At 31.9% G+C, this 15,008-nt stretch overlaps 1 protein-coding gene across 11 annotated transcripts in view; it reads right to left on the bottom strand.

Moving 5' to 3' along the window:
• Positions 1 to 325: 325 nt before the first annotated feature.
• LOC129916500 (tyrosine-protein phosphatase Lar) overlaps positions 326 to 15,008 on the bottom strand; it is a 664,315-nt gene continuing 649,632 nt past the window's right edge. For all 11 annotated transcript variants that reach the window (XM_055996494.1, XM_055996492.1, XM_055996499.1 and 8 more), the window contains 5 exons: positions 7,711 to 7,850; positions 3,296 to 6,634; positions 3,112 to 3,222; positions 667 to 972; positions 326 to 598 (listed from right to left, as the gene is read on the bottom strand). In XM_055996494.1, coding sequence (XP_055852469.1) covers positions 530 to 598; positions 667 to 972; positions 3,112 to 3,222; positions 3,296 to 6,634; positions 7,711 to 7,850 — 3,965 coding nt within the window. In that variant the 3' untranslated portion in view covers positions 326 to 529. The remainder of the gene's footprint in view (positions 599 to 666; positions 973 to 3,111; positions 3,223 to 3,295; positions 6,635 to 7,710; positions 7,851 to 15,008) is intronic.

Here is a 15,008-nt window from a genome sequence, read left to right on the forward strand (position 1 = left end):
CAATCACTAATTTGAAATAAAAATATATAAAAATCAACTTCAACAACTAATCACTATGACTTATAATTAAGTATTTTTTTTAAATTTTTTTCTTTAATATATTTAGATCTTAAATTAATGTATAACAGTCTTTTAGTACATTAAAACATAAAAGACATTCCTAGACGTTTTGTTCTAAACTTGTGGTTGTGTGGGTGTTTTTTTGTTTCTTCCAAGAGCACATAAAGGATATTATAATGTTTTTTTTTTATTTCTAATTTTTCTAAATAGATAGATGCTGCCTGTAGTAGTATTGAGATTCTGATAAATTGTTCTAAATTTCTTCTTTTATTTTCTTATACAATAAGAACTTAATATAATCTTAAAAAAATATCCATCGGCAGTTTTCTGATGTATTCCTTTTGATGTCCACAAAAACAATTAAATAAGAGTTCCAGAACGAAGCACATTAGGGTTGGTTTGAAAAAAAAAAAAATACAAATAAACTTTGAATGACAGCAGTTTTGTTTTCTAACACAACTAATTGGTTTTAATTTGTGTAATTATCAAAAGAACCCAAATATTCTAGGGCAGCACGGTAACAGAAGTGGTATTGATCCTGCAGAAAAAAAGAAAAGTTTCATTAAAATTGGAAATTATTATTTAATATAAAGATTTTATACTTACTTCTGTTTGAACCATTGCAGGCCGTTGTGCTCTTAGAATTCGCACCGTTTGGAAAACATCTAACACACCCTCATACTGCATACGCTCCAAAACAATACTTAAAGTTATGAACACACCAGTTCGACCAACACCGGCACTACAGTGCACTGTAATTGGACCATCTTGTCCAAATTGTTCCTTGGTTTTGTGCACTTGTCCAATGAAATCGATAAAGCCTTCACCAGACTTTGGAACTCCCTGTTCAGGCCAATCGATAAATTGAAATTGGCGAACAGTGCGGGAGGAACCATCACGAGCATCTGTTACCTAGAATATTAAATAGTAATAGTAATTAAGGAAATTGTTTAGGTATATATATATTTTTAAAGTCTGTTAACTAGCTGATCCTTGATTGCGTTGCTTCGAAATTTTTGAAATATTTAAAAAAATATAAATGCCAAGCAGTGGCGTATCCAGAAAAAAATTTGGGGGGGGGGGGCTGGAAAATGTTTCAAAAATTTTTGATAAGGTAAATGTACTATAAATTTGTCTCTTTTTTTATTCATCTTTGATCGAGAGAAAAGCGCTGTGCTGCGGTACTGAAAGTCGTATAGTAGCATTTTACTGCTCCCGACAACTTCGTACTACTGTCTCCTCCTTTCACATTCGAAGTAGCTTTTTTTTAAGTTCTTGTATCCCAAACATTTTACACAAACAGCAATGTGTTTAGTAGTCTTAAAAAAAAAAAAAACATATTTTCGTTCGAACTTTTTCATGTTTTGAATTCAAAACTTTTTACAGATTTATTCCTACCACGTCTAGTTTTTGAGCTATACTCATCACTTTTTTCGGTATAAATGCCTATATTTCCGCAATTCGATCGAAAGTAAACTGGCATCACTTTTCAATTTCACGCGAAATTGATCTTCGATCGATTTCGAAAACTTCGAAAATGCTTCGAACTGTCAAAACTAAAGGATTATCCATTTTTATTTTGTTTCTAAAGTTAAATGACTGCTACTTTGAACATGGATGCAATTTTATTGGCAACTTTATTGGAATAAAGCAGAATTTAAAAGAAAAAATAAGAAGTCACATTTTGCGAGACATATGAAATATGTAAGTGAAATGCAGAACATGGGCGATATTAATGCAAATTTTCAAAGAAAAATGAATTAGATAAAGTGTAAAGCGAAAGAGGTTGCAAACACAGAGTCAGTGATGAATTATGATATTTCATGCCTCATGTGTTTTATGTATTTTGTATTAAATTAACAACAAATAAACATTACAAAACAAAAAAAAATATATGTAAGTTTTGATAATATTTTGTCCAAAAATTGGAGATTCATTGAAAAAGATACCAAGTTCACGAGCAGAAACAAAGCGAATTGAATTCGATCAGAAAATCTAAATGAGCGAAAAAATTTAGAACACCTAATTTCACTTTCGGCAACGCAAGTGAATGCTCAAAATTGAAATGCAGAACCTAAAAGTCTCAAAAACTAATTTTCAATGTCATTCTCTTGATGTTTAATCCGAAATATATACATATTTTTTAATAATATGTTCCTTTTTTAATACAAATCGGAAGCACAAACTGGAATTTGCTTAAATAAAGCATTAGTTATGTTGACCACTAAGATATTGAGCTATAAAAAATTTGTATTTCCAATATCTTCCAGAAAAATATTATTTTTGAAAAAAAGTAATATACTCAAGACAATAAAATACGACGTGATTGCATAAAAAGTTTTGCAAAATTTAACGGTGATGTAATTCGACGTCAAAATACCAAACAAACTATTTGAAGAATTCTGAATTGGACTATAATCCTGAAAATCCCAAACCTCAACGTCCACTAAGGCACTTACTCAAACAAACACAAACAACCATTGTAAAATTTGGAGGGGGCTCGATCATTGAGCTGCATCTAAATCTCTACGATTTACGAAGAAGTTTCAGTTAATCATGTAGATTATGATGAAATCAGATTTTGGAGGCCCCCCCCCCCTCAATACGCCACTGATGCCAAGAAAAAACTAAGCCTGTGCAAGAAAGTCGAATGATAACCCAGTTAAGGAAGCATTCGTTGAGAATACGAAGATTTCAGCCTGCTCTAAAACGACGCACGTCAAGATTAGCTTTGATGATTTTAAAACAAAAATTTTGAAAAAAAAAACAAAGTTTTCGGTTCGACGATAGTAAAATATAGATAGAAAATTTCGATAAAACCATACATAGATTTAAAATCTAAGGAGAAGGACTATAGATATCGATAACTTAATAAAAAATATCGATATTAATGTAATGATATCGATATGATTTATATCGATATTAATGTGATAATATCGATATATTTTACCCAATGCTTGAAAAGTCTTGTCTATAAATTCAAATTATTTTTAACAACGTTGCTGAAGAATATGCAAAACTAATTCTCGAAAATAGTAGCTTTGAACTTACCTTAAATTCACGCAACTTATATTGTGGCATATTGTATTCGGCAATAGGATCCACAACGTAATACTGATATCGTACTGATCTCTCATGCGGCCAATACTGGAAGCATTTTTCCTTTAAAACAAAATATTTTTTTTTATTAAAAAAAAATTATTTCTTACAGCAAAAATAATGCGATAACACTTACTCTTCCCATCTCTTTGAGCTTGGTCAACATCACAACAATGGTAGAATTATGTTCCCATAACATTCGCCAAAAATCTTCCGCCGTATCTTGCAACGGTCCCTGAGCAGCTATATAAGCCGATCGATATCGATAACCATCGATGAAACTAGCATTAACATAATCACTACCTTCGATACCATGAATTGGAGTCAAATAAACACGACTCGATTCATACGGAAGAATATGCACCAAACGATTTTTATGCTTATTGCATGGCAAATTAGCTGTTACGAATTTAGACGAATCAACTTTGACGTTGGACAGTTTTTTAAATTCAATTTCCATGCCAGTGATATTCTCACCCGATTCGGTGAGAACCAATTTTTGCAAATGGGTGTGAAGATTTCTAGCCGGAACTTCAGTATTCCCACAAATGACGGCTTCGATAATTGCATCATGGATGAAAATATATTGATCTTCGGTCTGAACCATGTAGTTACGTTGAGCGCGCAGACATGTTACATGACCATAGATGTCAATGATCTTCTCGTGCTTCATACGTTCCAACATGGAATCGATCACAATATAGCAACCGGTGCGACCCACTCCAGCAGAGCAATGAACAATAACTGGACCCGAATCGGGTGGAGTGAGTGAGCGGCATCGGCGTAGGAACTGTAAGAATGGAGCTGGATGATCAGGAACTCCATGATCTGGCCAAGCGGTAAATTGCAACTGTTTGATTTCCCGCCGATCATTGAACCCTTGACGGCAGATCTGGAATGTGCGAATACTGTAGGTGGCTAACTCTTGGGTTTCGGTAATCGTGATAAACATTTGTCCGTAAGTTTCGGTACCACGTGATGGCCAATACTGGTCGCACTTAATACGAGTACGTTCTTCCAGACGTGTCATCATAACAATTGTGGTTGTCTTAAGTTCCCAGCACATTCGCCAGAAATCTGCGAAAGTCTCTTGCAGAGGTCCCTGAGTAGCAACATATGCATTATGCTTCCTATAGCCGTCACAGTAGTTTGCATTGATGTAGTCCGATCCCAAAACTCCATCGAATAGCGGAAGCTGCACTCGACTGTGATCGTAGGCAGTCACATTGGCGTAACGGTTTTTGCTCTTATTATACTCATAATTGGAATTATCCCAGGTAAACTGTTGGCCCGGTTCGATGCTTTCGTATTCCTGGGAGAATTTCTGATTGTCATTGGCTTTGAGGCGTTCAATGTGATTGGCGAATTCCGAAATCGGAATTGGGGGATGGCTGATCATGCCGGGAGTCTGGAAGTTCAAACGTCGCATATCAACTGGATCACTCGGCGCTGGTCCGGCACCAAGATCGGCAGCCATAAGTGGTCTTGTAACAGCAGCTTGATCAGGAGTCTTGCAAGGCTGACGGCGACGTTTAATTATGTACACAACCACGAAGGACATTGATAAGAGAAGGGCAGCTAGGACCGGTAGAACAACCCACAACATTCCTGGTTCATCGCTATTTCGATTTACCGAGACTTCCGGTTCGGATGGCCAATTGGGGTCTGGTCGATGAGGCCTTTCTCCAGGTGGGGCTTCTCTCATATCCAAGGAGAGAAATTCGGAAAACGGACTTGAGGTATAGAGATGCTTTTGAGGAGTGTCAACAACTGCACGTACAAAGATGCGATATCGCTTATCACGTTCGAGTTTACGGTTGGTAAAGTTATGATAGTCATCACCGGATCCAAGGTGGAAGGTGAATGGAATAGATCGTTGTGGAAACTTAGCAGCTATGTAAGGTGAGTTAGGTCGTTCAGGCTTATTTCTACCGGGAAGAAGGTCTTCTGTAAGGAACTGATCAGGATTTTTATGCAGGTTGGATTTATCTTCTGGAACCACAACTAGGTAATAGTGAGAAATCGGGCCGTATTCTTCGGAAGCTTGAGGTAGAATCACTAAAATTTCTTCTCCATTCACAACTCCATAGAAATCAGGCTTAACCATAGGCTGTGGGGCAGCCATTTGTGTTGTTACTGTAATCTTTGTTGGGGGCTTGTATGAATAGTCGGCTGGAAGTGCACTCACGTTCACATTGTACGTCGTAAACGGTGACAATTCATTGATTGTATGTGTCCGGATTGTTTGTTTTAGAATAATCTCACGTTTTGTTACAATCTGAGTTTGGGAGAAGCCCTGAGAGTCCACAAAGACTTTCATCGCATCAAAAGACACTTTATAGTTGACTGGATTCAAACGGATTGGCGGGGACCAACTTAGAGTCATTGAATGCGTGCTGACGTCATGAGCTCGAAGATGCAGTGGGACATCTTCAGGCTTTATTTTGACAGTTACCTTCTCACTTAATCTTCCCAAACCCGTCTTGAAACGGGCGGCAATAGCAACAGCATATTGAGCGAATTTCTCCAGATTCACCAAATCAGCAGAAGCAGTTAGACCCACGGTCTTAGTTTGCCATTCATCAAGATCCTCAACAGCTGTCATTGTGTAGAATATTTTATAACCCAAGAGTTGTGGCCTTGATGGAACTGGTTCCCACCAGATTTCTGCAGTTTGTTCAGAAGTAGCGACTGCTTGAACCGACATTGGCGCTCGACCCATGTCTCGCTCTGTTTCCACAAGAATTTTTTCACTGAAAGGACCGGCTCCCTGCTTTGTGTACGCTCGCACTCTGAAGATATACTCTGTGTTTTCCTCTAGGTTCGTAAAAACTGCTTTCCGGACTGTCATATTACGCTCCGAACCAAGACCATGATCGATTTTTTTATGAAATTGAACATCAAATCGAGTAATTTGACCATTTCTATGCTCCCTTGTTGGTGGATCCCATGTTATACAAACAATATCAGGTGTTTGAAACCGGACTGATATATTTGCTGGCGGCCCGGATGGAATACCTTCTGGGGTTTGTAAGATTTTCACAGTTTCCTGCCCAATTCCTATGTGATTACTTCCTGCCACTCTAAATTCATATTCAACACCACGCTCAAGATCGGTAAATTTTTTGCGTGTTATGCCGGGTCCTTGAAGGATTTCTTCTCTCAATGGATGATCTTTGATACCCCATTTAAGGCGATAACCACGCAATTCGCCGTATGTCTGAGCTGGACGTTCCCATTCGAGTTCTATCGATACGGTTGGATCACGTTCAAGAATTTTCAAACTTACTGTAGGTCTAACCGGTACACCACCGGGTGTTTTAACTATCACTGCATTGCTGCGATCACCATCACCTTTGCGGGTAAGTGCGGCAACTTGTATGGAGTACTTGGTGTCTGGTTGTAAGCCAGTCACATTGTATTCTAAGGCATCGACAACATCGAATTTTAATGGTTCGTTAAGGAAGCCCTTGCCCTGCAAAATTAATGAATTTTAGTTAGTAAAAGATAATGATAGTAGACAGGATGTTTTAATAATTGGCTAAATGGACCAGATATAAAAGAATTACTTATTTACGGACCTAGTACGTTGAAAGCATACGAACATAGTACAAGTAAAATAGGCACTTACAAAACAAAATTGTTGCCCCCATGAAACTTGGCAAAGAGTTTGCTTTTGGGATAAGACCTAGGATCAAAAATGTCTATAAAAAAATTGGGTGGAAGGGTGTTTTTTTCGCGGAGGCCGCGAAGGTCAAAAATATAGCGCAAAAAAATTGTTTGTGGAATATAATTGTATGACACATGTTTTTAAGGTATTTTTCCATGTTGAATCTAATGACTAAAAAATAAAGTCAATACGATTGCTTCAAAATAAGTTATTGCTGATTAAAAACAAGAGTGTTTGTTTTTATTACTTCAACAGGTAAAATATTACCGATACCCCTGATGAAATTTGGGATGAAGGTTTTAGATAAAGCAGGGACAAAGGATCCATAAAGTTCTTAAAAATATTTTTGGTCAAAGGGTGCTTTTTTTTAAGTGTTGAGCTATGTTAGGTATTATAACAGTTGACATAAATTTTGTTAATTCTTTAAATTTGGTGAAAAAATTTTCTTTGTTATATGACCTAAGAATTTACAGAGTCTATAAAATTATCTTCAGATAAAAGGGTGTTTTTTTTTTCAAGAAAAGATAAATTATTTAATAAATAGTGGAATTCAGAAATTATGTTACTTTTGAGATTAGAAACAAGAATCCAAAGTTTCTATAAAAATATCATGGTTAAAAGGGTGTTTTTTTGAGTGAAAACAAAATTGATGGGATAGTACCTATAAGCAAGAATAAAGAGTTTTTATAAAAATATTTTAGGTGAAAGGGTGTTTTTTTAGAACAGACCAAAAAGGTGTAAACAAATTCCCGTTCCTAATTATTCACTATTGTCTTCGGGGCCATATCAAGCAATGAGAATATCTTTTATATATATAAATTCAATCATTCTAGACAGGAAGTTGAGAACAACCATTGTTTGTTTCAAATAAACCACCTTACCTCTTCTCTCAATTCTTGCACATGTATGTGATAACCACGAATTATGCCATTGCGATCCTTTTCCAATGGGGGCTTCCAACTAACATGTATCGATGTTGAATTTATTTGAGCAGCTTTAACATCTTGAGGATCTCCAGGCACTATTTATGATTTTATGAGGAAAAAAAAAGAAATTAAATTTTAGTAAAAGAAAATTACAAAAAAAAAAAGAAAATTCGCAATATTTTATATTAAAAAGCTCTACACATAGAAAAATTACACTAAGCTTAAAAATTTTGAATTAATTATTTATCTATGCATTTTTTTGTATATGAATTTTAGTATTAAGGGTTTTCTTTTTTAAAAATTTAATATTCAATCTCGTATGTTTTTTTTTTTGTTAAACCTGCTTTTTGTTAAGTACTTAAATGGTTTGTTTTCTAGCTTAGATATACACTTTAGCTTACACGAAGATGGTTTGGGGGCGATTTTATAGGAGAAATATCAGATACCTAGAGTTTTTTTTTTCTTACTTAACTAAAAGAAAGATATTTTGTATATTATATTTGTTCTATGAAAGAAACAATATCGATTAAAAAAAGTATATTAAATTATTTAAAACAACATCACCACATCTCATAACGATGCAAAAAACACGAATGAAATGATTTATTTTTTTCCTATTGTTTTTTGTTACATTTCTTTTTCGAAACCCCCTGTTTTTAAACAATAAAACAGAGAACATACCTGTCTCCTTTTATTTTATTTTTTTTAACTTGAATAGCAAATACACAACAAAATAACGGAATATAAAAAATATGGAGGGAAGAAAGATACAAAAAAATCCACGTCCATAAAGTTTTGTTTTCTCAAAAAAATTATTGGAATGCATTCAAAAATAGATTAGGTATTCCTTATTTTTGGATCAAAAAATTTGTTCAAAAATATATATATATAAAATTTCCATAGATGCAAAAAAATTGGATCAGAGTATTTTATTTTTTTTTGTTAATTAGTTATTTTCAAAAACAAAAATTATTATACTATATCCATTTCATTGGGAGCGCATTGCAGAAATACAAAAAAATTCAAGATATGTATATGTATAATAGACAAAAAAACATCCTGTATCATATATTAGATATGTTTCAAAAATTCAAAAAAGATGTATAAATATACATATAATATATAGAGGAATATGTTGGTCAGCAAAAATATTAATTAATACAAAAAAAAACTTTTATTATTTTTTTTCAAGTTTGTCATTAAAGCAAACTATTAAAAAATTTAATTAAAAAAACATATTTTGGAACATATTTTAAATAAACGTTACTTTGTATAAAAAAAAATTTAGAAAATATATTTCTTTAAAAAAATAAACTTAGCTTTCGATGTTATTGATTTAATGGATAATTATTTTAAATTATGACACTAAGTTTTGTACACAATCTTAATGAAATATTTTTTTTTAGTTACAGAGAAGAATTGGTCTTTATTTTTTGCACAGAATTTTGAACACAGCCAAATACTTTTTTTTAACAAAGAAAAAATGATCTTCATTATGTATACAGAATCTTCATTTTCTTATCATATGTTTCAAAGTACTTAAAAAAATTATTTACGTTTTGGACACGATTTTGATCGCTTTTTAATAATAAAATATCTTCCAAATTCCTCTACCCATAATTATTTCACTACTCGAAAATTTCGTATTAAAAATATGTTCCAAAACTAAAAACTATAAATAAAACATTTTCAAAAATATCCCTTTTCAGGGACTTGACTTCTACATTTTTGTTGTTCTAAAAAAATGTAAGAACAAACATTGCAAAGTCAAATTTAACACAAAAAAAAAAAAAATCAAAAACTCATCACTAAAAAAAACTTGCACGCACACCACAACATAAAACAAAAAATTAGTTCAAAAATAATTTAGATACACGCAAAAGTTTTTTTTTTTTCATTTTAATTCAATTTAAGATGCATAATCAGTCATAAATTGTATGCATTACATATGAGTAAGTATTTTATTTTTGTTTAAGTTTAGTTTATAATAAAAAAAACAAAAATTGTCAAAAAAATAAACTAAACTTTGTGGTTTACAAAATACAAAAAAAAAAACCAAAATACAATTCACACAACAATTTATTTTTTTTCCAAAATTGTATTTTGCATGTTTTTTTTCAACTAAGGTACTCACTCTTTTTTTCTATATTTGACGATTTTAGTAAGTAAATCCACGTTTTGTTCAAAAATGTTTCGTAAATATTATGTTTCGCAAAATTCAAAAAATTCGTTAAGTTTTTTTTTTGTTCGTTCGAAAAATAAACAATCAGGTAGAGGAGACAGATATTGATATTCGGTAAATATTTTTGCGGTTTTATTTGAGTGGCCATTAACACACACGAATCAATCAATTTTTATACCGAGAATAAAAATATAGAAAAGAGAAAAAAAATTTTCTGTGAAGTTTTTTATTTTTTATATAATAAAAATAAATTTTGCTGTGTTGTTTGGTTACTTTTTAAGTTTATTTTTCCTTAATGGCCCACTCGCAGTAGAAATAAAAAAAAAAAAAATTAAAACAAAAGAATTATTCGAAAATAAACACAATATCTTTGGTGAAAATTGGCACGGTATAGACTTTTGCAGTAAGGCGTTGTGAATAATAATAAATTGATAGAAAGCAAACACTGCAAGGTATTCTTATGCGACATTGTTATGCGTTGAAGTGAATTTTTCAGGCAGTAACAATCTAACGATTTGATTGATACCAAAAAATTGTAATAGTTGTAAGGCCGTCTCTGAAAATAAAATAAAATATTTTCAGGGAAATAAAATATCCTTGGCGTCCTTGACAACTCAAGGATGATAATGAAATCGAAGGACTCAGAAAATGAAATGACATTCCTAGCGGAATGGCGAGCTTTGTAGAAAAAGAACCATCTTTTATCAGGAAACTTGCCAGAAATTAAATAATCATTTTTATCAAAAAAACAAAACCGACTTCCATGGATCAAAACTGGGTTTTATGGTTTTTCTCATAGTTTCATAGAACTGAACGAAACCTTTAGGAGCTTTATGGTAAGTTTAATTTATCTTTCAGAACTCAAACACTTCACTGCCTTGTGCATTCGTCCTCGTATGCAAAATTTCAGTAAAATAAGTTTAAAACCAAGACGTTTTTTGAGGGTACTGTTCTATAACCTGCTCTTTTAGCTTGAAAAATCACTGCTTATTCTTGATTCTGTTCTAAACTTTCAAAAATACATCCATAGGTGTCTACCAAACCAAGTATTATTCGAAGAAATAAGAGGCAGTAAATTGCACAATTAAAAATCTTTTAAGGAAATAAGAACGAGAGTCGGACACAGAACGTAACGCCTTGTACTAAGACTCATCGATGCCAAACGCATGTATTTTCGAAAGAAGAGTTTCATGCCAAACTCTATAAAATGCGTTGGAAATATTAACAATCTTCATTTCTCCAAAACGGTGTCAAAATTCGTTTAGAAATAATCCATTTCTTAAGTTGATATCAGCATTTCCACGTAGGGATGTGCTAAAGAGCAATAATAGCAGTGAGCAGCATACAAAGAGAGCAGCTGTGTAAAAGCGACTATATAATCACTCATTAAATAGCATTTGTCACCACAAAATACTCTGAAATTTTCTTTCTGATTTTAAATATGGTTGAAAATAGGTAAAACAAAATAAATAAAAAGATATTGACCATTTTAAATTGTTGTTTAATAAGAAATAATTCTTTGAGTGACTGCAATGAAACAATGGTTTCCCGTATCATAATCATGGTAAACTCTTTGCTTTTTTCATCGTTAATCAAATTATTAGATATGAAGAACAGAATTCTCATAAAAAAGTAGTTGCATTTTAAAGAGCTGAAATTTTCTGAAAAGGCAGAGTGATTGAAAGCAGATATCGCAATAGCAGCCTCAGCTCTATTTCCACGACCTTGGTAAGAAGACAAGTGGATTCTCAATCTGGGAAAAGATAATGTTATAATCAGAAGCTGCAGGCACAGACTATAAATCAATTAGAAAATTTTAATATTGTTAAAAGTTGAAGTCAGTTGCCAAACTGTTAGCAAAAATTATTTTTCTTGTGATAATTTATTGGTTGACCAGAGCTTAACAGGCTGAGAAAAATGGATGGAGCATATTTGTTGAGTCCGAAAAAGATATACATATTTATAGGTACATCATTTCCTCCAGCACAATACTTCATCGCACTACCAATGACACCAAAGAGTACTACATTTTACTAAAGAATTATCCTTGCAGTATCTGCTATTCTTTTTATTATTAAATTACATTTAAAAAACGGTGGTAGTTTGCATAAGACAGTTCAACATGATGTTTCACAGAAAAAAAAAATGAAATTATAAATTATTTAAATTAAAATGTCATAATATGATTTGTGTCATTGTAATACTTTTTTTGTATAAATAATAATTTAGTTCATTTATTTTATTATTAATTTTAAGTTTCGTTTTATCTTCAAAGAGCACCTTTCACTGAATTCTGCTTTTATAAATAAAAAAAATTTCATTCAGCCTTTTCACTCTCACAGAATAGTCACTCCAGGGGGTCAATATAAAGTTTTCCAATGAAATTCATCAATAAAATATACCTCCAGCATACATTTATATAAAAAAAATATTTTTTCAGACATTTTGGAAAAGAGTCACCGTGATAAAATACATGGTGTACCTGTCATTTCTTTTTTTGTGGTTTTGAATTTAAAAAAAGTCCTTTTTTAAAGAACATTCATATCTATACATATCTGGGAGTACCTATATTGTGTATGACACTTCAAACAAGGTGATAGCAACCTCTAAAGTTGTTCTTTTCAAAAAAGGCATAACATAAAATATCTCCACCTACATATAAGTACATAAACACACACACATCAAAGTTATTTCATTCATTCACTGAAGAAAAAAAAAATATACGTACATTATATACAAATCTAAAAGGAAAAGTCATCAAAATGCACAAATTTTCATTTTTCTTTTTTTTTTTTATTTGTTTTCAAACCCCCCCCCCCTGAGGGCGCTTTTCACACACAAAAAGAACACAGAAGTACGTTAGCATCCTTACCAGAATAACACTATCAAAACCAAGTTAGTTATGTCAATAAAACTAACGACAAAAAAATCTTTAAAAAAAAAAACACTTGCAATGATGACATGTACTGATGACAGTATATGACCCAAAACAATGGCGGAAAGTAAAAAAAAAAACCACGACAGGTATCCTGCAATTAAGTGTGTGTCGCTAGTTGAAAAAAAAAAAAACTTAATTACTATGGAATTATATACCACACCAGACAAATGGGAGGTGTAGGTATTTTCTTTTTTGTTTTTACAAAATTAAAGGACAACAACCTCAAAACTGTTTCAAACAACTCGAGCATGTGTCCGAAAACTTTCAACCATGAATGTGTATCATACAATTTTATATAGGTAGATGCTGCTACATAACATCCAGCACACAAACCAGTCAGGAACAAAAAAAAAAAAAAAACAAGTAGAATCCTTTGTGGAAAATTTGCAGCCTCTTTTCTATGATTGCACTTTGAGGTTGTATGCGAAGACAGTTCTCTTGAAAAAGGACTTAATTGCGATGCAGTACACACATCGTTAAGGTTCTTCAATTCTTTTTTTTTTTTTTTTGCGTCAACTACATAATGGTGACTCTCTCCCCGACATCATTATCTTCATGCACACAATACTTTCGTCCTTTAGTCATACTTTTTTTTTTATTGTGTTGTTATTATTTTGTATACACATTTTCTAGACAGGACTCTTCTATACAATACTTGTGCAAGTAATAAGTGCGCAATAAATAGATATAACATATCATAAAATGTGTATGTGCAAAAAAGGACACCTATACAACATGGGGTTGGTATGCTATAAGGGAGAGGTTGAGGGGGAAGTGGCGAGTTCATGTGTGCTTGATCCTTGTAATTTAAATAACAAAATTGTGCAAGTTACACACTTGAGAGTTGGAAGATGAAAAAGATGACTTTATTTATATGGATTGTGATGGTGGTGGATGTGGTAGTTAAGATGGTGATGACGGTTTTAAATGAAGAATAGAAAATTCTCAAGTTAACAACATGAGTTGAAAAAAAAAAAAATAAAAAAAAAAATGCACATAAATAGGTATGGATGTAAATAGAAATTTCTAATATAGTTAGGGTCGTTTCGGGTTTTTCTTTTTTAACTCTCATGTTATTATTTCCTGACGAATGTATAATTATCGTTTTTTTCTTAACCAAAAATTAAATGAAAATAACCATAAAAGTGGTGCGATAAAAATATATTTTTTTTTGTTTTTACACATATTATGTAAGTACGTTAGGGTCTATAACAACACAATGAAGTTGGAGTAGAAAAGTGGACAGAGGTGGGGATGAGTAAAATATTGAATATACAATACTTTCTATTAATAATCTAATTTTAAAATAATATTTAAACTATATAAAGATAATAATATACACAAGGTGCTCTTTACTTATTTAATTTTGTATTGTTTTAGTGAAGATCAAATTTTACATTTAAATAATATATTAAGTTACTGATATATTATTAAATGGTGCTATTGACAGTGAGTGTTTATTAAAATTTGAGTAAAAAATTATGTGCAATTGTGTGCTGGTGATTTAAAATTAAAAATAAACTAAAATTAATTGAGTAAATAATAACTGATATTATTTGTATTATAGCGTGCTGATACGATTTCTGTGCCGTAAACAATGATTTATTTTATTTAAATCATAGAGCGTGTGTCTATTGTAGACTGGTGCTGATACTTTTATATAAGTGCTAAACAAATTATAATCTACCTCATTTTAAAGAGCTATTTAGTAGATACCTTTTAAGCAAATAAAATAAAGCGTTGAGCGTCACTATATTTGTGACTTTTTGGTAAAAATTAAGAACCTAATTGCTTACTTTCAAGAAAAATAATAATTATTCCTAGATTTGGTTATTTAAGTTTTCTTTTGGTTTTGTCTTTTTTTTTTTAAATAAAAATTAAAAAATAAAAATGTAGTGTTAAAATTGTCAAATAAAAAATCTATAATAGTGATCTCAATCAGATTGAAATAAAACTTAAAAGACATGATCAGAGGGCATACCACATTTTGTTCCTAATGTTTTTTCTTTATTTCATAAGAAATAAAGGAAAAGAATACATTTAAAAAAACATCCATTTGACAGATGTTTATATACCCGTTAAAAGTGTGGTACTTTAACATTTTTATTTGAAAACTTTCCTAAAAACTACAAA

The sequence above is a fragment of the Episyrphus balteatus genome, chromosome 3 (genome assembly GCF_945859705.1).
Source record: "Episyrphus balteatus chromosome 3, idEpiBalt1.1, whole genome shotgun sequence".
Classification (NCBI taxonomy): Eukaryota; Metazoa; Arthropoda; class Insecta; order Diptera; family Syrphidae; genus Episyrphus; species Episyrphus balteatus.